Source organism: Nicotiana tabacum, chromosome 8, assembly GCF_000715075.1.
Source record: "Nicotiana tabacum cultivar K326 chromosome 8, ASM71507v2, whole genome shotgun sequence".
Taxonomy (NCBI): domain Eukaryota; kingdom Viridiplantae; phylum Streptophyta; class Magnoliopsida; order Solanales; family Solanaceae; genus Nicotiana; species Nicotiana tabacum.
In genome coordinates, this window is record NC_134087.1 from 153,337,095 (window position 1) to 153,360,838 (window position 23,744).

Consider the following 23,744-nt stretch of genomic DNA (forward strand, 5'->3'; position numbering starts at 1 on the left):
AACAGATCTAGCATACTAGCAGTTCCTCCGATGTTTGCCAATGATGTATTTTGGGTAAACATCCTAGGAACTGATTTGGTTAGGATTTTTGTGGGTTGTAATATGGAAACAATTCTCCAAAACATTGCTACAGTAGGGGTACTACAGTACCCAAACACTGACTTATCTGTATAACATCTTTTGCTAGCTATAAAAATATCCCTTTAGCCACAAAAAAAAAAAGATCCCACATGGAAAAAATGGGAGAAGACATGTGTCAGCAAGTCCAAGAGCCTCGTACTCGATCGCTTCCTTTTTCAGATCACCTTACTCAGGCTTTCCATTTCCCCATCTCAATGCCGATTTCCAAAGTTTAATACGAGGCCACAAAAAGTTCTACATATTAGGTAATTCTTCATTCTGATTTCTGTTTTCTTTTCTTTTCCCAACACTGTTGATCAAAATTTCTTCTTAAAGTTTTTCATGTGGTGACGGTAAGTGATTCAATCAATCTTGATTCCCCATAATGAAAATGTTTTTTTCCCCTTTTGAGTATTATGCATGCATGGATCAGATATGATCATCTTATTGAGTCTTAAGTATTAAGATGTGTATCGTGACTTTCAACATTCAGATTAGCCCTGCAAAATGTACATCACATATCGCACAAGTATAAGCCTTTAGCCAAATAACCTAAGTTTATATTCCCTTTGTACTGTTAGGTGTTGTACTGATTTTTTTATCATATTTGGTTTTTCTATCTCTTAAAGAAAAAGACAACATATTTATCATAATTGAGTTTTCCTATTCTTAGAAGGAAACATAAATCTAACATATTTATCATAATTGAGTTTTCCTATTCTTAGAAGGAAACATAAATCTCTCATATTTGGCTAGTCTCTTTTCTTGGAAGAAAATATTTTGGACTTCTATAAATTGGGGATCCTTCCTTCTCATTTAGTAGTATCCACAATGTAGTGTCCTTTTCGTGAGATTGTTCTCTCGATATGTTGTACTCTCTTTCTCTTTTATACAGTGGATTGCTCATCTCCGCCCGCGGACCTAAGTCAATTGACTGAACTACGTCATATGTTTGTGTTTCTTTTGGTATATTTCTCTCTGATTTATTGTCGTTCAAGTGTTGCTTTACAAGCCTCTGCACGACATATACAGTGTTGCGGGTAACTATTATTTGCAGAAGTACTAACCTTTCATGTTAAGTGTCGTCCCCGCCACGTTTACAACAAGCTGGTACAACTATAATGTAAAAAATAATGCATTTTTTCCCGTTCACTTACCATAGCTAACTGCATTGGAGTTGGGAGTAAAATCTGCCTTTCCTTTATTTCAATGTAGAAATAATGTCGATATACATTCAGCTTTTGTCTTTGGAGGACGTTAAAATGTTCTACTCGTATTAAAAGTACATAGTGGTCAATCTGCTGTCTAACTCATTGAACGTCCGTCTTGTTTGCTTGTAAGCTATGTCGTCTCCAGAGAATACGGAGAAAGTTAAAAGGGGCTTCCGCAACAAAGATAAGGAGGATAAACAAGTGAAGGAAGATGAAGAAAAGGGTGGATTTGTTGAGAAAGTTAAGGACTTGATCGAAGATGTTGGTGAGAAAATTGAGGAAAAAATAGGATTTGGGAAACCAACTGCAGATGTCACGGCAGTTCACATTCCTCATATCAATCTTAAAAAGGCTGAATTAGTAGCTCATGTGTTAGTGAAGAACCCTAATCCCATTCCAATCCCTCTCATTGACATAAATTACTTGATTGAGAGTGATGGAAGGAAACTGATTTCTGGATTGATCCCTGATGCTGGAACAATCCATTCACATGGTTCTGAAACTGTCAAAATACCCGTTAATTTGATTTATGATGACATAAAAAGCACGTATCGTGATATAAAGCCCGGAAGCATCATTCCCTATAGGATCAAGGTAGACCTCATAGTTTATGTACCTGTTTTTGGTAGGCTGACTCTGCCTCTTGAGAAAACTGGCGAGATTCCTGTACCTTACAAGCCGGATATTGATCTTGAGAAAATCCATTTTGAGAAATTCTCTTTCGAAGAAACTGTTGCTGTTCTTAAACTGAAGTTAGAAAACAAGAATGACTTTGACCTGGCGCTTAATGGACTTGATTATGATGTTTGGCTATCGGATGTCAATATCGGTGGTGCAGACCTTGAGAAATCTGCTAACATTGGAAAAAATGGTATTAGCTACATGGATCTTCCTATTACCTTCAGGCCTAAGGACTTTGGGTCTGCGCTTTGGGACATGATGAGAGGAAGAGGTACTGGCTACACTATGAAAGGTCATGTTAATGTGGATACGCCATTTGGAGCAATGAAGTTACCTATCAGCAAGGAGGGCGGGACAACTCGTCTCAAGAAGAACAAAGAAGATAGTGGAGATGAAGATGAGGTTTGTTAAATGTTCAGCTTTTAGAATGATTTGTCTTGCTTGCCTCATTTGTCCTCGAATATTTCTGTTTTACTTAATTCTTGGTTTGGACTAAGAGGTTTAAAATGGGATTCATATCCCTGCCCGACCATTTTGGGCTTTGTCGATCTATTTACATGAATATATTACTCTGACTGGGTATATATACGTTTTGTTAGAAGAAACATGAATAGAAAATGTCTTCAGAGTATATGTTTATCTTTACATGCATGTGAAAGAAGGATGCAATCTAAAGAATTTATTCTTGCAAGAGAGGACATGCAAAATTTGTTGTTAGTTGAGTGAATTGTTTGTAACATGTAAGTACATTAGATATTTTCGTCTTTAGAGAAAACATATCTTCTGGAAGGGTGATTAAAAGTCAAATATGTATTTAATAAACATGTGCTTCAGAAGAAACTTTTGGCGTTTGCTCAGTTGCTCTAAATTCTTTGTGGCTGAATGATTCTCTACCTGATAACATAGTACGTACCTCAAATTTTCTCTTACTTGGTGCAGTTGTGGCTTCAAGTTAGCTAGCATGTTATTAAACATGTAGCTAGAAAAGTTGGTCGCAAAGTCATGAGCTTTATGCTCCTTTCTTGGTCATAAAAAAATGTTTTAATTCACTTGTGGCTCATACCTTGCCTGCAGTTCTGCTAACCTAAGCTAACTTTTAACCAAAACGACTTAAAAATATTGTGGGGAAAATTAAGGAGATGAGTGATGAGAAAGAAGGTATACATGTTAATGCGATACATACATGATGTCTCCAAAAGGATAAAAATTCCCCTTATTCCTTTAGCCTTTACCCCTGCAATCTGCTGAATGTGTGATGTCTCTACATATGAACAAATAGTATTAAAGTGATACATGATGCACAAGATCCTTAATGTTCTTCTTATTATATTATATATAGCGCGCAGATTCATTGCTATCTTTCTAAAAGTAGTGTATTTGACAATTAATGTTATATCAATTCACTGATGTGGGGCTCATATTGTTTGTGTAATGTAATGACTCTACCTTGCATATATAGGAACTGCTTTTTGTAAATCTCTTGAGCTTGTGTGGGAAGATTCTTGATCACTTCAAGTCATCATTATATATATTGTAGTATTATTGAGCATTATCATTGTGTGCGGATTGCCTATCATGACATAGGCTCACTTAACTGGAAGCTAGATTGCCTTTAAACCATCAGACAACGCGACCTTTCTGTGCCCATGCATGCTGTCATCTAACTGCTATTTAATTGCTGCTCCACATGGTTTGGCTTGCAACCTTAGTATGAGCATAAAACATTAGTATTAATTGATTGTCTTTGCAGTGATATGCATGCAATCGTCTCTCCCTCCTTTAATTTTCACCCCCTGCTGCCTGCAGAAACATTAATAAGCATTTCCTTTCTACTTACAGGATTAACTCAAGTTGCAAGAGAGAAATTAACTGGCGGGCAACCTTTTTTGGTCCGATCGAAAATAACGATATATGACCAAGGAGGCCGGCGTACGTACGTGTGAAATTAATTTGTCTACCTAGCTAGAAAGGAGACTTGGAGTTACATATGTCCATGCATGTCTAACTTACTCCATTTGAATTGATATTTTGCTAGTTGGTTCATGAGTTTTTCATCTTATCTGCTGTGCTGACATATATAACAAACATGTCTCCTTATCTTTCACTCTTATCTTTTGTCATAAAAACAACAACTGAAACATAAATATGTCATCTCTTCTGAAAGGAAATCTGTCCGGTTATTATTCACTAGCATTGTCTTTTTATGGAAGTTAGTTTCTTGTGTATGTTTCACTAATATATATAGTAATAAAACAATTTGCTTGCTATGATTGTAATGCATGTTAAATTTTTTAACCAAGATTGAAACCAATTTCATTTAACTTTGATTGTGTGTGAAATCTTTTGAGATAAAGTAACTTGATTTAATTTTTCAATTTGAAAACGCTAATAGCAATCACAACAAAACATGCATATCACAAGGGTGTACAAAGAAAACCGACAAACTGCATTAAACCGATAATTCGAGTCAAACCGAGAAAAAAGTTCCGACTATGGTTTGTTTTGGTATTAGAAAAAAAAAACCGACCATAATTGATTTGGTTTAACTAAAAAAAGTCAAACTGAAACCAAACTAACACGACATTACATGTATACAAGTTTAAATATTATGTATACATAAAAATAATAATTGTAATGTAATTTATAAATATTTTTAAACTTTTTCATAGTTCTCTAATTTAATATATTATTTCATGCTTGGACTTATAAATTTTGAATGATCGAATATGTTTTATAGACCATAAAAATTAGTAATTTAAATAAAGCCCAAAGCAAAAAATCAAATCAATACTAGTGCTAACAAAAAAAAAAAAATTCAATCAATACTAGGAATGACAATAATATTGAATATTTTTTTTTTAGTTTTGTGTTGGTTTAGATAGTGAAAATACATAACTTACTTTTAAAATTATTTAGTCATGTAATTAATACTTAGTACTTATTAGTCGTATTTATTTTTGCATGATTTAGTACTTTTAGATTATGTTTATTTTTATTATGACTTATTGATTAACAATATTTATTTTATATGATTTGTTGAGTATTTTAGTATAATCATGACTCATCTTATATTATTTTGTATTATTTTATTGGGTAACATCTTATATAGTTTTATCCTACTAGGACATAAGAAATATTAGAGCACAAATTATATATTTTATGCTATGAAGATTTGTTAGAAAATGTCCGAAAAATCGAGAAAACAAAAAATTCGGGATTGAAAAACCCGACTCTTGTTGGTTTGGTTTTGTTTATAGATTTAAAAATCCGAGACAATTGGTTTGGTTTGGTAATTGAAAAACCCGAACCAACTTGGCCTATGACAACCACTGTTTATCACTTGATATATTTAATTTCACTGTTCTTTAAGAAAAACGAAATATAAAGTTTAAAAAAAGAAAGGAACGATTGATATGGTAGCATGCTTCGGTAGATCACTACTTATTTCAGAAACTACCATTAACATAATTAGCCTATCTCTTTTTAGATTGAATTGTAATACAATTCGAGTCGTTTGATTTTTAGAAAAATTATGTGATTATAACGAAGTGATTAATGTCATTGGAAGATTTTGTGGATATGTGATTCTTGTCGTATCGTTTAGTTCACTGTACCGAACACTAATCTATGGTGCATGATATAAATATGTGTTTGGTTTAGAATTGGATAAATTTTGTTTTCAATAATACACTAGTGAACATATATATATGATTCCTTTGTCATAGAGCGGAAAGGATATACAGGATTCATTTGCTCAATTCTAACTTTTACATCCATTTCTTCCTTCATTACCAGGCCCAGCTTCCCAGAATTAGGAATAGCTTATTCTAGGTTAATATCTCAATAAAAAACAGGTTCCAGAATCCCTAATGTTCGAATAAAATGGAATCGAAAATACTTTTTAAATAAAGAAGGTGACATTTTAAAAGAAGGTGTCGCTAGCCCCTCGACTCAGTAACAAAAGGCCCTTTAGTTGGCTTTCTCGTTCTTAGGGACTTTTTGGCCGCGGATTGGATTTTTAATGAACCAACCTTATTGATAGTTAGGATATTACATATTACTTAATGATAGTCAGGATATTATATATATAGTTGTGTTTGCCTTCACTTAAAAACTCCCAGCTTATTGGAGTAAGATATTTTCTCAAAACTAAATTCCCTCGTCCTCCAGCAATATTAACCTATATATTCAGAGTAGTCCGGTGATTAGCCAGCCTATTCCGTACTATTTGAAGCATTCATAAACCTCATTGTTGGGTATCTATCGAAGCGGAGGAATGGATATCAACTCATTTGAGGTTAAGGAATAGATAATTGGATAAAATCTTACTTAATGAAGAATGTCAATAAATGAAAATTCTTTTTCTTGGAAATGAAACTGAATAAATTGTTACTGTAAGTTTTTACAATTTTAAGAATCTAAAATTGTAGTATTACACCAAAGCTCAAATTAGCCTTTAGTAATTATTATGAATGCTTATTTTAGTTAAAAAAAACTTTAAATTAAAAATCACGATAAATTATTTTAGGTGTTGTTAAACCGCGTATAGCTATTAGGTTATACACCTGTAACTTTTGCGAGCAATGAAGAAAGTGACCAAATGTTGATTAATAATGTAGAGTTCTCTGTCGGAATTGTTTTTTCTTGCGCAAAAAATTAAAGAAGTCCTAAGAATATATTCTTTCGGCCTACATTTGTATCAATGTCCATACGTCTGCAGTATGTTTTTAAATATTCAGTAACTAGCTAGATTGCGGTGATATCATTTCGTAACCTTTTATTTTGAATAGAGAGTAATTTAAGTTGATATAGCTAGCGTACGTAGTAAATTTCAGAATGTACTTTTTATATTATTGTAATATTGAAAGGGATTGATTCTGTAAGATATCAACATTCATAATGTACCAGATAGCAGTACTTGTTATTTGGTCAGTTTGGTGGAGTTTGTGGTAAAGATGGTCTGGACTTGAGGAAGTAAGTCAGAGAAGTAACTGTACCACTCGTTCAATGTGGGTTAGATACATCGAACTGCGAAATTAAATGAAAAGAACACGTGAATATTCATTCAAAATGGTTAAGTTAATAAAATTGCAGTCTTAATTTGAATTAGTATTAATGTTACGTTGATTCTTGAATTCTCAGTCCTGCCTAATTTTATTCGTTTTCTTTAATTGAATGCCACAGGCTTTAATTTGTGTTCATGCATTTCACTTTTTATGTACATCAGCATTCAGCACATGCCCCCACCTCCCCCTCTTTATTATTCTTACGTAATTAAGTTCACATTCAGCCACAAAATTAGCTACTATTCCTTTGATTAGTCTTTATTTTTATTTTTTTGGTAAAATTTGATAACTTTCCCTTTGACTATATGTGAAAATTGCTTACAACTTACCCTATGCTATCTTTACTCAGTTTCCTAGAAACCTCGATATCCTTTTCCTTTTTTCCTGCATGTGAAAAACCTGTGGTCAACAAATAGTTAAATTTCCCAACTTTAGATGAATAGTAAAATTATTTGATGGTAAATTCTTTATTTAGTCCTTTTGAAAGGAAAATGGATATGATTCTAATATTAGACAAGCATCGTGCAGATTTATAAATAAATAAATAAAAAGCGGTCTATTTACATGAAAACGTGTAAAATGAATTGAAGCGTTGCCTAATTTTTTTTTACCTTATTAGTTATCGATCTTGAAGTTTAGTTACACAAAATTGTTGTTTTATAGAAGCATCAAAACAAGGGTTTTTTTTTCTGTGAACCAAAATAGTTAGTTCACCTAATTGCTTAAACTAGTTACTCACTCATATCCATAATAAGTGATCTTTTGCCCTTTTTATTTTGGTCCAAAATAAGTGCTCTTTTACATAATCAAGAAGGAATTAACTTTATATTTTCAAATTTGTCTTTATTTAAGTGCCCGTTTGGAAATAAAATTTGATGGAAAGTTTTTCCAAAAAAATTCACTTTTTTTCGAAACTAGCGTTTGTTCATAAAATTTTCAATTTTCACTTGAAGATGCATTTTGAAAATTTTCAAAAATTTTCAAAACTGCAAAAAGCTGTTTTTCAAAATTTTCACTCAAATCACTCACAAATCTTCAAAAACGCCCCAAACTGAAATTTATGTCCAAACACAATTTTAAATTTCAAATACCATTTTCACTTGAAATTTTTTTTTACAATTTTTTCGAATTTTACAATTTTTATGTCCAAACGCCTACTAAGTGTTTTTCTACCAGATTTCGATCTGTCAAGCTAACAAACAAATTTTGATTAAGAATAATTTAGTCAAAATATCTATTTTTTTCCTAGGATTTAAGATTTTCTTAAGGGTGTGCCGAATGCTAAAAGTCACTGTATGGACCGGGAGTAGTATTTTGGTTTACTTGTAGGGTGTGCGTGTTGGGATTGGGAAATTGGGTTGAGTCCCAACACTTCAATTCTATGGACGGGCTAAGGACCACTTCCTTAGAACAGTTAGGTCAATAGGATCCTTAAATTAGGTAATTTAGTTAGTTTTGTATTCCTTATATTTAGGAGTACTTTCCTTTTATATTTGGATCTTTGTGTTTTTAGAAATTATTTTGAATTTCCAAAAAGGGCTCAAATAGAAAAGGCTTTTAATAATTAATATTTCATGAAATTTGTTAAATACTAAAATATAGTATTAAACATAATATCTAAAACAACACCATTATTAACACTTTTATTATTAGTGTGCAATATGTTTTTATGACAATGGGAAGTAAAAGTCACTTATTGTGGACCAGAGGGAATAATGTTGTTGTAACTGTTGAAGTTTGGCAAAATGCCAAAGTCCCACATTGGTTGGGAGTTAAGTTTGGGGGGGATTTTTCCCCTATAAAAGAAGGCCTAATGTTTAGGATTGAAACACACCTCTCATTTGTCTTCTCATCTGTTTAAGGCATTTGTATCTTCTCTCTTTAGTATTATTTCACTTGTATTTTTGGAGTGAAATAAAATATTGGTTGTGTCCGAGAAGTAGGCAAAATTAGCCGAACCTCGTAAATTCTGGTGTTCCCTTTATTATTGTTTTATTGTCTTATTTATTATTTGGTGGCTGTCATAATTTTTGGTATAGTAGTTGTGACTTATTCACACTATATACATTTGGCTTCCGCAACAATTGGTATCAGAGCCAAGGTACTGTCTAAGTATGCTCTGTGGTTGCAGCATAGTCTGATCTTCCACATCATAAAAGATTTATCTTGGTAACTGAGTCAAGGTTCTGTCTGAGTATGCTCTGTAGTTGCAGCTTAGTCTGATCTTCTACATCAGAAAGGAAATAATCTTGATTTGTGTCGTCAGCAATTAAATAATATTTGTGTCAAAGATGGGAGACAATAAACAAGAAGAATCTACATCAAGTGTCAACAATACGTCATCATTGGCATCTTCGCTTATGACAAGAATTGTGTCAAATGCGAAATTTGCGGTCGAAATTTTTGACGGGTCCGGACATTTTGGGATGTGGCAAGGCGAGGTTCTAGATGTCCTTTTTCAACAAGGGCTAGATCTGGCCATTGAAGAAAAGAAACCAGATGTTATTGGAGAAGAAGATTGGAGAATTATCAACCGTGTTGCTTGCGGTACCATTCGATCCTACCTTGCTAGAGAGCAGAAATATCCATACACAAAGGAAACTTCTGCAAGTAAATTATGGAAAGCACTGGAGGATAAATTTTTGAAGAAAAACAGTCAAAATAAATTGTACATGAAGAAGAGACTGTTTCACTTCACCTATGTTCCTGGTACCACGATGAATGAACATATCACCAGTTTCAATAAGTTGGTCACAGATTTGCAAAATATGGATACAACTTATGATGATGGTGACTTGGCCTTAATGTTGTTGGCGTCACTTCCTGATGAGTACGAGCACCTTGAAACTACTTTACTCCATGGAAATGACGAAATTTCTCTCAGAGAAGTTTGTTCAGCTTTGTACAGCTATGAACAAAGAAAGCGAGAAAAACAGAAGGGCGGAGAAGGAGAAGCACTGTTTGTGAGGGGTCGTCCTCAAAATCAAACGAGGACAAAGAAGGGAAGATCCAAGTCAAGATCCAGACCCAGTAAAGATGAATGTGCCTTTTGTCGAGAAAAAGGGCACTGGAAGAAAAACTGTCCGAAGTTGAAGAATAAGGCCAAACATAACAATGGAAAGGCTATTATGGATTCAAATGTAGCTGATTGTGATGATTCAGACTTCTCATTAGTTACAACAGAGTCATCAACATCATCAGACATATGGTTGATGGACTCGGCTTGTAGCTATCATATGTGTCCCAACAGGGACTGGTTCATGGAATTTCAAGAAGGAGAATATGGAGTCATCCACACAGCGGATAACAACCCTCTTACCTCATATGGCATTGGTTCAATACGATTAAGGAACCATGATGGAATGATCAGAACATTGATAGATGTTCGATATGTACCGGATTTGAAGAAGAATCTCATCTCTGTGGGAGCCCTAGAATCAAAAGGGTTCAAAATCATTGCAGAAAATGGAGTGATGAGAGTATGCTCCGGTGCACTAGTGGTAATGAAGGCTAATCGGAAGAATAATAATATGTACCGCTATCGTGGCAGTACAGTTATTGGGACAGCGACAGTAACATCCAGTGACGACAAAGAGGCAGAAGCAACCAAGCTATGGCACATGCGCTTGGGACATGCTGGAGGAAAATCCTTGAAAACTCTATCAGATCAAGGATTGTTAAAAGGAGTAAAGGCTTGCAACTTGGAGTTTTGTGAGCATTGTGTTAAAGGGAAACAGACAAGGGTTAAATTTGGTACAACGATCCATAATACTAAAGGCATTTTGGATTATGTACACTTTAATGTTTGGGGTCCTTCCAAAACACCTTCATTGGGTGGGAAGCACTATTTTGTAACCTTTGTTGATGATTTTTCCCGAAGAGTATGGGTGTATACAATGAAGAGCAAAGATGAAGTGTTGGGAATTTTTCTCAAATGGAAGACGATGGTGGAGAATCAGACAGGCAGGAGAATCAAGTGTATTCGCACAGACAATGGAGGTGAATACAAAAATGATCATTTCAATAAGGTCTGTGAAAATGATGGCATCATCCGACACTTCACTGTTAGACATACACCACAACAGAATGGAGTGGCAGAACGTATGAACCGGACCTTGCTGGAGAAGGTACGGTGTATGTTGTCCAATGCTGGCTTGGGCAAAGAATTTTGGGCTGAGGCAATTACATATGCATGCCACCTCATTAATCGTCTACCATCTGCTGCTATTGATGGCAAAACACCATTTGAAAAATGGTACGGAAAACCTGCTGTAGATTATAACTCTTTGCACGTGTTTGGCTCAACTGCATATTATCCTGTGACAGAGTCAAAATTGGATCCAAGGGCAAAGAAGGCTATTTTTATGGGAATTACTTCTGGAGTCAAAGGATATCGCTTATGGTGTCCTATGAAAAAGAAAGTAATATTCAGCAGAGATGTTACCTTTGATGAATTTGCTATGGTAAATAAGGTAACAGAAGATACCAAACAAAATGAAGGTGCTTCTAAGCAGGTGGAGTTTGAGGGAAAATTTATTTTTCCTACACAAGAAGCAGAGGAGGAAACAAATGAAGATTACCCTCTGGAAGGAGAGCCAGTAGAGGAGATTCCAACTCAGGAATCTCAACAACAACTTGAATCAATAGCAACCAGCAGGCCAAAAAGAACAATAACGAAACCTGTTCGTCTCATAGAGACGGTTGCTTGTGCAACCTCAATTGTAGCTGATGATGTTCCTACTACTTATAAAGACGCTGTCCAAAGTTCAGAAGAAGATAAGTGGAGGATTGCCATGAATGATGAAATACAGTCCCTTCATCAGAATCATACATGGAGATTGGCCAATCTCCCGAAGGGAAAGAAAGCAATTGGGTGCAAATGGGTATTTGCAAAGAAGGAAGGATTTCCTAACCAAGTAGATGTTCGCTACAAAGCAAGATTGGTGGCCAAAGGATATGCTCAAAAGGAGGGAATTGATTACAATGAAGTGTTTTCTCCAGTTGTAAAACATTCCTCCATTAGAATTATGTTGGCTTTGGTAGCACAATTGGATTTGGAACTAGTTCAGATGGATGTAAAAACTGCGTTTTTACATGGAAACTTGGAGGAGGAAATCTACATGACTCAGCCAGAAGGATTCAAAGTTGCTGGAAAAGAAAATATGGTGTGCAAACTTGAAAAATCGTTGTACGGATTGAAACAATCTTCTAGACAATGGTACAAGCGATTTGACGAGTTTATGTTGCGGCAAGGGTACAAGAGAAGCAAATACGATCATTGTGTGTATTTGCACAAGCTTAAAGATGGTTCCTTTGTATATCTTCTCCTATATGTTGATGATATGTTGATAGCTTCCAAGAATTTGGAAGAAATTGATAAGTTGAAGATTCAACTGAAGAAGGAGTTCGAGATGAAGGATTTGGGTGAGGCAAAGAAAATTCTTGGCATGGAGATAATTAGAGATAGACGTTCAAAGAAACTCTGTTTATCTCAAAAGGAATATTTGAAGAGAATACTTCAACGTTTTGGCATAGATGACAAGACTAAGCCAGTTAGTACTCCACTTGCTTCCCATTTTAAGCTAAGTACTACTATGTCGCAAATGGATGAAGTTGAACGAAAGTATATGTCAAAGGTACCATACGCAAATGTTGTTGGTAGCTTGATGTATGCAATGGTTTGCACAAGGCCTGACATTTCACAAGCTGTTGGAGTTATTAGCAGATATATGCACAATCCAGGGAAGGAGCATTGGCAAGCTGTGAAGTGGATTCTATGGTATATTCATAATACTGTAGATGTCGGGTTAGTTTTTGAGCAGGAAGACAATCAGTCTGTAGTTGGATATTGTGACTCAGATTTTGCGGGTGATCTGGACAAACGAAGATCAACTACTGGTTATGTGTTTACTTTTGCAAAGGCACCAGTTAGTTGGAAGTCTACTTTGCAGTCAACAGTTGCTTTGTCTACAACAGAGGCAGAGTACATGACTATTACAGAGGCTGTGAAAGAGGCAATTTGGCTTCAAGGATTGCTAAAGGAGCTTGGTGTTGAACAAAAAGGTATCACAATTTTTTGTGATAGTCAAAGTGCTATTCAATTAGCGAAGAACCAAGTTTATCATGCAAGGACGAAGCACATTGATGTTCGGTATCATTTCGTACGCGAAATCATAGAAGAAGGTGGAGTCACGGTGAAGAAAATTCATACTACAGAGAATCCTGCTGATATGCTGACAAAGGTGGTGACTGCGGTCAAGTTTCAACATTGTTTGGATTTGATCAACATTGTTGAACACTGAAGATTGAAGATGAAGACACAACCAAAATTTGTTATTGAGAGAGAATTGAAAATGTGGAATTTTGCCAAGGTGGAGATTTGTTGAAGTTTGGCAAAATGCCAAAGTCCCACATTGGTTGGGAGTTAAGTTTGGGGGGATTTTTCCCCTATAAAAGAAGGCCTAATGTTTAGGATTGAAACACACCTCTCATTTGCCTTCTCATCTGTTTAAGGCATTTGTATCTTCTCTCTTTAGTATTATTTCACTTGTATTTTTGGAGTGAAATAAAATATTGGTTGTGTCCGAGAAGTAGGCAAAATTAGCCGAACCTCGTAAATTCTGGTGTTCCCTTTATTATTGTTTTATTGTCTTATTTATTATTTGGTGGCTGTCATAATTTTTGGTATAGTAGTTGTGACTTATTCACACTATATACATTTGGCTTCCGCAACATTGTACTCGTTTTAGGACACGACTAATTCAGATCCCGCCGGAACATCCCATTTTAGGGGTAAATAATCTTTACCAAACATGATTTCATACGTAAAGCTCAAACCAAAAGTTTCATGTTAAAGATGAAAGAATATTTACTACTCCATTAAAATCCTTGACAGTAATATTTATGGTTATGATAATGGGTAGTAAATTTTTTTTTTCTTTTTGAAGATTATGCAATTTGTATATAAGGTGATGGAAAGAAGCAAGTGACAAGAAGGAATTGGCATGCATGCGCAATTGGCAAGTGGTGGTATTTCTTAGGCAAACTCCTCTAGCTTCAATTTCCATCTAAAAACCAGCCCCTAGTTTTGGTTTCCCTATTTTTTTGAGGATAATAGTTGGATATTGGTGGCTTACCTCTGTTCTAACTTTTTTCTTTATTTGTTTGCTTGAAATTGACTTTATATGGTCAAATTGGACACTTTTGATGAGATTAATTATGTTTTCTCTGGCTAAATCTTAAACTTTATTTCTGCCAAACAACAAAAATGATAGAGAACATGAACAAACCATTTACAGAGTTCACAATTTTCTAAAATTTCTCTGAAAGCTTTTCAAAAAGTACATTTTATCAAGATTTATTTGACTTTAAAGAGTTAAACAAAAAAAATATTTTGTGATCTAGGGAGAACCAAAATCTTCTTTTATTTTTGTTCAAAGGAGGAATTAGGGGGTTGCCGATTGCAGCTGCCCCAAAATTTTTGTGCAGTCTTATACCTGTCAAATTTTCTAAAAACTACTTAAAGCGAAAGTATTTTTCTTCTTTAACGATTTAATTAAAAGTATATATTTCTTTTTTCTTTTTCAATCTCCTTTTGAATATTTGCTCCAGACCACTGTCTTTTTCATACAAATTAAGATTGACTTGGGAAAAGTGTACGAAGCACGTAATATAATGATTCCATGCAAAGAACCAAGTGCCAAGCATTAAGCAAATGGGCCAAGAACATTTTGACTTTGATGGACTAAGCAATATATTATAGAATTAAAGTAATGTGCTTTTGGAAGGTTATATTCGTAGTCAAAGGGTTAATTTCACAATTTTCTAAGTTTAATGTTATCTTAATAAGTAGAAAGAGAGACAGAAAGACAAATAATTCAAGTGTTTTGCGATCCGCCCTTAGTTAACAAATATTAAAAATGTCCGCTAGATTTTCTCATATTAATAAAGTTTTTACTTTGGAGACAGGTCATCTTAAGCTAATATTATTCTCCTGAAAAGAAAAAGAAAAAGAAAAAAGAGATGATGGAGCAAACACACTTATTGTTGCTATATGTTAAGGTAGATGCCCTTAACTTTAATTATAAGCGCCGTAATTAGCACTGTATAATGAGGAATAAGCAGCCCAATTAAATTTGCTTCTTTGTTTGCTAGAAAAAGTAATTAAGATTGTCTGATGTATGTTATTTCCAAAACATCAAGCTTGGTTTCGACTTTCGAGTAGTATATATCTAACTTCACTTTGATATATGTATATAACTAACTATATACATATATTTCGAATATTTTTGCTCTTATCAATTAGAAAAAAAGATTTTATCATAATAGTAACCAAATAGACGCGTGAACTAGTCAGCCGTGTGAAATAGTTCAAACCGAATACAGTGCTCCAACATAGTGACAATTGTGGTGTACTTTATGTCTCCCCCTATGTTATGATTATAAACATGAACTAATTATCATTTTCGTTCAAGAGAATTAAAAGTTGCAAAAGTACTGCAATATGAGTTGCAAGTTTGAATTCTAAATGACTTGCAACTTGAATAATTACAAACTAATTAGCTTCTATTTGACGGTTTAAAGAGGAAGCTGGAGGACTCGTGCAAGAAGGTTTCAAAACCCAACTTAGTGAGAATATGTGATCAAGAAAACATTTTTAGAATATAAGGGAATAATTTAGAAAAAAAGGTAATGATGAAGAAAAGAAAAGAGGAGTTCCAGTTTACTTTGAACAAAGTAGCTAGCTAGGTTATACGAGGAAGAAGTATCTAAAATTCTTTAGTACGTAATTGATACAAATATCTTGAATGGAATTCATTGAATCAAAAGGTTGGACCACATGACATACCATCCATTTGTCCACTTTTCACCATTTTTAATTCTATTTTTTTGCAATGACATCCCCTCTCAAGTCTCACCCACCCCTTTCATGCATGCATCATTCTTTTCTTTCTAGTTTCTCCTTATATTTGCAATTTTTTTTTTAATATTTCATGAACAGCATTAGTATATTTAAAGATAGATCCAAGTTTAAATGATTTATTGCATCATGTACTCACTAATCCGCGCGCGCCTCTACTTGCATCATATTAGTAGGAGAAATTGAAGTGAATGACCAAATAGATATGTGGCCTTTTAAACTTGTTCGAGTTTTTATTTAAACACTTATACTGAGGCTTGTTCTTATTGAACACCTGAACTCAAACCTTAATGTGTCATTCAAACATAACTCGCCGACATGGCACGTACGTAGCATGTATCACACTTTAAGCGTAGCGTGTCTCACCGAAAAATATGAAGGTTTTGCCCTAAAAATATTTCATCCATCTTTTTTCTCAGATCCGACCACCGTCACCTCTCCTTCTTCAAAATCAAGAGTTGCTTCTTTTTATTCTTTTCGGCAGTACAGCTGCCATTCTTTTGGACAATGGTCATCCTTTTTCTTCTTTCAATTTTTAACCCACTTTTGGACAAAAGTTTCGGATCAGCCAAGTTTTTGTTTGTAATCGAGAGATAAAATATCAAATAATATTATTATAACTATTATATATATATATATATATATATATATATATATAGCTATCCATTGTCATAGTCCCATTAATTAATTTGGTAACAAAGAAAATGTATCCCGGCCGGTAGCGTTTCTTTTTACGCCGGACTTCTTCTTTCCCCATTGGAGTTTCTTTTTTGTTTTCCAGATTTTGACTTTTTCATTTCTGATCCCTTTCTCATTGGTTTTTATTGCTTTGACAAGTTCGTGGCAGTCAGGCTTCTGAACTTAGTTTATTTAGAATGGTAAAATATGTGTCCAATTGATGCAATTTGATCAATAGGTGAATAGTTTAATAGGAACAAGACTTTAGAGCCCAAAAATACTTTTTAAAATTACTTTTGCAAAATAGCAGTAGTTTGTGTTTGGCAATTCATTAAATAGTACTTTTTGCATGCAAATTATTTCTAAAAAGTACTTTTGACTATTAAATTACGAAAAAAGACGGTAAAGATTTAGTTTTCAATTATTATTATTTAAAAGAGATAAATGAATTTAAATATTTATCATAATTAAAAGATAATTAATATAAAATATAGTTATTTGAAAACGATAATATAGGGACATTTAATATTTTTTATTGTTTACATGATGATTTTAATATATCAAAATACATCACTCAATATGAATTAAAAATATACTATTATAAATCACTATATAAAAGACGAAAACTACATAAAAATTTTCAAAAAGTACTTTTTTGACGAAAAAAATACTTTTTGCTTCCCAAAAGCTTGTCCTCAAAGTCTGTTTGGGCTTTTTTGAGGCCAAAAGTTCTTTTTAACAAAAAAGTAATTTATGGAAAATTTGAGGCATTTGGACAAGATGAAAATAGTACTTTTGAGCGGTAGAAGCAATTTTTTTACTTTTGAGGAGAAACTACAAATTCTAGCTTCTTCCAAGAAGCAGAAAGAGAAGTGGAAAATTAATTTATTCAAGACAAAAATAAGAAATTCATATTTTCCAAATTATTCCTTATTAATTTAATATTTTTCTTTTTCTTTTTATTTCTACGATACCTTTCTTCTGTTTTATTTCAACCATAATTTTATTCTCTTTCTCCTATTCCTAAGAGTAGATTTTTAATTTATATTGAATAATATATTTTAATATATTAAAAATATCATACAGATAATAAGTAATGCTAGATACTCAATGTTATTACTTTGGAATAACTATCTTTTATATTGCTTATAAATTTTAATTTATATATTACTTTATGTTTTATGATTTAACTAATTGTTTCATAATAAATATTCAAATTTATTTTTCTACTTTAAATAATACTAATCTCAAACTGAACTTTTTTTGTCCTTTTTTTTATAATTTGATACTTAAAAGTACTTTTTAGAAAGATTGGCCAAACATAATGAGCTTGCAAAAAGCACTACTCAAATAAATAGGCTAAACACAAATTGCTATTTTGCAAAAGTTTTTTTTTCTTTTTCAAAGAGCACTTTTCACTACAAGCAGTTTTTTTTCTTCAGCTTGATCAAACAGACTCTTAGCACATGTGTCTAAGTGAAAAATATTAGGCAAATTTAAGGGACCACTTATGTATTCAACCAATATATTTTGAAGAATTAAATCTGTTTAATGTCGATCTGGATATATGACGATTAAGGTCATGTCTCCTTTCTGATTCTTCATTTTTCTTTGAGAGTTCTATGTCATATTCTGCAAATTAAAAGAAATTAATTAATCCATATGGTCTCTTTTTGTAAGTTTTATTTTATTCTCACGAATCGGAACTATTTTTCATTTGCCTGTATTTGAGACATGCATCATGCCAACGTGGGCTAAGACTTGCACTTTTCCTTCAATTTTGCTTTCTTAATTTACATTTTTATATCCAGTTTGGTCCACTTGTTTGACATAATATGTGGAATTTTGGGAACAAAAGGCATGATGATCACGTGAGATATGTATAGGCAAAGATGGGACATGAGCTAATTAATACTAAGAATGTGGTGCTTCCTTGTACCTCTATTTTTAGTCCTAGTACTCGCTTCCTTGTTTCCAAATGACGCTGATTGCTCAACTAACTTATTTATCCTTCTAAACCAAATATTCCAAGCCTTTTTTTATTTTATTTTTTTGGTGATCCTGGATAATGAAAAAAATTATGAGGAGTTGAGTAAGAATCATAACCCACTATTAAAGTAGAGTACATTATTAATACAAATTTAATAATTAGTTTAGTTCATAACAATACTCCTGTCACCTTTTAAATGGGATAAATTAACCTTCCTTTGACCTTAAAATTGAGGACCAATTACTATGGATTTTAGCACTTCTTTTTTCAAAAGAAAAAATTTCAATAATATTGTCAAAATGTGTAAATTGTTTTTAACGCATATAACATTTTTAGGTAGGAGAACAAACTCTTTCGTATTTTATATACAAGTTGTGAATCCCCTTTGTATATATGTCAAATGAGGCCTAAAAGTTGCCTTTTCACGCAATAAGTAACTATTTTCAAAGGGTCAAATTTATCCTTGTATTATTTAAATTGAAAAAAAATAAATTCATCCATTAAATTTTTTGTTTGTTATAACCTCCGCCATTAGGAAACAATCTCGTTTTTTTTGCCTTTAACCTCTAGTAGAGCTTCAACCTGTTGGTAATTTTAAACTATAATAAAAATATTAAGGGGTAAATTTAGACCTTTTTTTTGAAAATTTTTGTTACGACCCAAACTAGAGAGTTATGACTGGCACCTGGGCCATACCTGTCGAGCACCAACGTACATTTTATCTAACCTTTCTTATTATCTATAAGGGCCGATGAGATCAACATAAATGGTAGACATGAATCATAAACAACCAACAATGATAGATAATGGCATGAACATATATAACATGGGTCGACAAGGCTGTCATGAATCTATATATAAGGTACGAGCCGACAACGTTGCCATGATAGACTATACAATAAAAACCAGTGGCTATCCAAAAACTATACATGAGACGACATCTATCTACGAGCCTCTAAAGAAACATAAACGTTGTAACATTGCACGAACAGGGCCCCGACATATCCATAATGTCTATAATAAAAATGCATACCAAGACCACGGCAAGTCCGGAGAAGGGATCTCGTCAATAACCGCTGAACTGGATAGCCTACTGTGGTGGGGGAGCTACGTCTACGTATCTATCAGGACCTGCAGCACGACATGCAGCGTCCACAAATAAAAAGGACGTCAGTACGAATAAAGTACTGAGTATGTAAGGCAAGAAAGCATAAGTAAGAACAGTAATGTAAACAGGGATAGAGAATATACAACCTGTGACATCTGGGTACCTCTGAGGGCTACTGACATGAAATACATGATACATACATATATATATACATAAACTTTTAAAACATATGCCTTTGTGGGCATCACCATCATCATATCGTACCCGGCCATAATAGGCTCGGTAAAATGTACCCGGCCATCATAGGGCTCGGTAGAATCGTACCCGGCCACGTGGAGCTCGGTAAAACCCAACTGATCAGTGGTTGCACAATAGGTGCCGTACCCGGCCGACTATAGCGCGGCTCGGTAGAGTAAAATAGATACATATATATGATGCATGCTGGACTCATTGGGATCACATTTTGAACCTTTCGGAGTGACATAAGGTTGGTATCCTTCGTACACGTTATTAGTGCCAATTCATCATCATGAATCTTATAGGAATCAGAAAATACAACCAACATTTAATACATAAGAATAAGAGAAGCAACATCAACATCAACATCAATCTTTGAATAAGAAGGAAAACAATGTGAGTACTGCTAGCTTCTAAGAGTAGAGTATCTTTGGAAGCTCATTCATTACATTATGTACAATCGGAGTCGTGAAAAAAAGAAAGAAAAAGATAGCCTCACATACCTTGTATATACTGCCCAACCTCAAGCTGTGCAAATCTCATGGCTCCTTAGTCTACAATAAGAGAAATGATATTGTCGTTATCATTTAAGTGTTTTAACTAGTATATATCAACCACAACCTATTTTGTGATGAAACGGACAACACCCCCCTATTTATTTAACTTACCACAAGTTAAAACAATCACCAGATATCCCAAACAACATCAATAGTAATCATATTAAGCCTCCCAAAATAATCCACCCAATCAGCAACATTCCTAACAAACCTTTCGATAGATATCTCACAAGTTCTAGCTTTAATAACTTAGCCACAATATGGATAAGCTTAAATACATGTAGAGTAAGAGTTTTCTTACCCTTTACACAGATAAAACAACTCCAATTTGAGCTTACTTCACTATGAAATATCCTTCCAATGCAGCCACAAGAACAAGGAAGCGAAACTAGCAATCAATTCGGGTTTCTCGGCACTAAAATCACTTTGGAAGACTTGAAATCACCTAGGATTGATATGAAAACTTTTGGAGAGTATTTTACAAAACTTAAAACACTTTAAACAACCCCCCCACATGAGCTGGAACCACATCATAATCAGCAACAACAAGAAGAACAGGAAACTTACTAGCGCCACGGGATTCTCGACACTTGATTTATGTTGTTTGCCTTTTGTTTGGTTCTTGGATCATGAGAGAACTTTGAGAGAAGGTTTTTAGGTGTCTAGATTCAGAATACAGTGGAAAAAATGAGTTAAATGGGGCTTTAGGTGACTTATATATATCAATATATCTCAACCGTCTAAGTGGACCAGAGCTGCTTGCGCAGTCCCACAAAAACACAAATATCTCTCTACTCTGACGTTGCATCGACGAACGGTTTAATGCGTTAGAAACTAGACTCCTAATCTTCAATTTTGACGGGGGGGGGGGGGAGGGTTTCACCCTGTAATACCAAGTACATTGAGTGAAAATCTTAGTAACACTAGACCTAAAATTTAAGTAAAATTATGAATGTAAGTTGCGACAACTTTTGTCGACTTTTGTTTCATAACTCGGTTGACTTCAAGACATATGATACATATATTATACGATTCAATTACCTTAAAACATGACCCCCTCAGCATATCAAGCACCTCTAGGTTTTCCTAAAAATAGGGGTTACAACATTCTTGATTCTTTTACTTCTAAGTTCTAATACTTGTTAACCACTCTTATGCACCCTTATATCATTTAAGACCAATATTATTAACTTCTTATCATCTCAATGATAATCTCTTCCCGAATTTAAGTCGACTAACTTACATCATGATCTAACGTATACGAATATGAGTTGTAACACCCTCCCTCCCACCTCCCACCCCCAGGAAACATTCGTCCTCGAATGTAAGGGTTTATGGGGAGTCTAACTCATCGTGGATTCCGACGGAAATTTCCGGCTAAGTTTCCCCTATAAAAGTGACACTAGCCAAACTTGCAAGTAGTTAAACCAAACCTATAGCCTGACAAGGCTATACAAAGCATTATGGATATGTACATTAACTACATATAACCATTTTGTATTAAGTAAGAGTATTCTCAAGCTATTGTTTACCTCATAGAGCCATCTAAAATTCCATTCTGTTCTGTGTTCCCCCGGCATCCTCGTTATCTTCAATCTGGAATAGGTAAGATTATTTAGACTTCATCTTCTCTTCCGCTTCCCATGTTATTTCTTCTATATTCTTGTTCCTCCACAATACTTTGACGGAAGCTACATCCTTTATTCTCAGCTTGCGAACTTGTCGATATAATATAGCCACTAGAACTTTTTCATATGATAGATCCTTTATAAGTTGTACATCTTTGATAGGGACGACCTGAGAAGGGTCTCCAATACATTTTCTCAACATAGATACATGGAATACCGGGTGGATAAATCCCAATTCGGATGGCAATTCTAACTCATAAGCAACCTATCCAATTCGTCGAAGAATCTTGTACGAACCGATATACCGCAGACTCAGCTTACCCTTCTTCCCAAAACGCTTAACACCCTTCATCGGTGAGATCCTCAGGAATACCCAATCACTAACCTAAAACTCCAGATCACGACGTCGGACATCAAAATAAGACTTTTGCCTGCTTAGTGCTATCCTCAGTCGTTCTTGTATCACTTTCACCTTTTCAATGGCTTGGTGAATCAAATCTGACCCAAATAATTCTATTTCCCCGACTTCAAACCATCCAACTGGTGATCTACATCTCCTCTCGAATAACGCCTCATACGAGGTCATTTTAATACTGGAATGGTAGCTATTATTGTAGGCGAGTTCTATGAGTGGAAGATGGTCATCCCAATTACCCTTGAAATCTAGAACACATACTCGAAGCATATATTCGAGTGTCTGAATAGTACGTTCAGCATATCTGTCCCAGTCTTAATGCAGTGCTAAGATTCACTTGTGTGCATAAACCCTTCTGAAATGACCTCCAAAAGTTAGTCGTGAATTGAGCTCCTTAGTATGATATAATAGATACCGGCACACCATGAAGCCTAAGAATATCCTTGTTATACAGCCTCGCATAATCTTCATCCGTGTAAGTTGTCTTAACTGGCAGAAAATAGGCAATTTCATAACTCGATCAGCTATCACCCAAATGGAGTCAAACTTTTGATAAGAGTAAAGTAATCCAATAATGAAGTCCATATTAATCGCCTCCCATTTCCAGGTCAGAATATCTATATTCTGAATCAGTCCACCGGATTTCTGATGCTCGATCGTTACTTGTTGACAATTTGGATACTGGGCAACAAATTTTGTAATAGCCTTCTTCTTGTTGTCCCACCACTACAACTCCTTAACGTTATGATACATCTTTGTCAAGCCTGAATGGATGGAATATCAGGACTGATGAATCTCAATCATAATTTTCTCTCGTGGCCCTACCACATTAGGCACACACAATCAACCCTGGTATCTCAGTGCCCCATCTTCTCTGATCTCGAAAGCCGTGATCTTATGCTGCTGAATGCTCTCTCTCAATTGTACTAAGGTAGGGTCTTTATATTGTCGCACTTTTACCTCGTCTACCAAAGATGATTATGCCATATTTAGTACAGTAACACCTCTATTACCAAAGTCTAACAATCTGATTTTCATATTGGCTAGCTGATGAAGCTCTTTCGTTAACCCTTGTCTGCCTGCCTCAATGTGTACTAAGTTTCCCATTGATTTACGACTGAGAGCGTCTGCCA

General features: G+C 34.4%; 1 protein-coding gene across 1 annotated transcript; it reads left to right on the forward strand.

Annotated features, from left to right (window-relative positions):
- Positions 1-232: 232 nt before the first annotated feature.
- LOC107825011 (uncharacterized) lies at positions 233-4,199 on the forward strand. The gene is made up of 3 exons (XM_016651839.2): positions 233-386; positions 1,462-2,414; positions 3,852-4,199. Exons 2-3 carry the CDS (start codon positions 1,464-1,466, stop codon positions 3,855-3,857), a joined length of 957 nt encoding a protein of 318 aa, XP_016507325.1. The 5' UTR covers positions 233-386; positions 1,462-1,463; the 3' UTR covers positions 3,858-4,199.
- Positions 4,200-23,744: the final 19,545 nt, after the last annotated feature.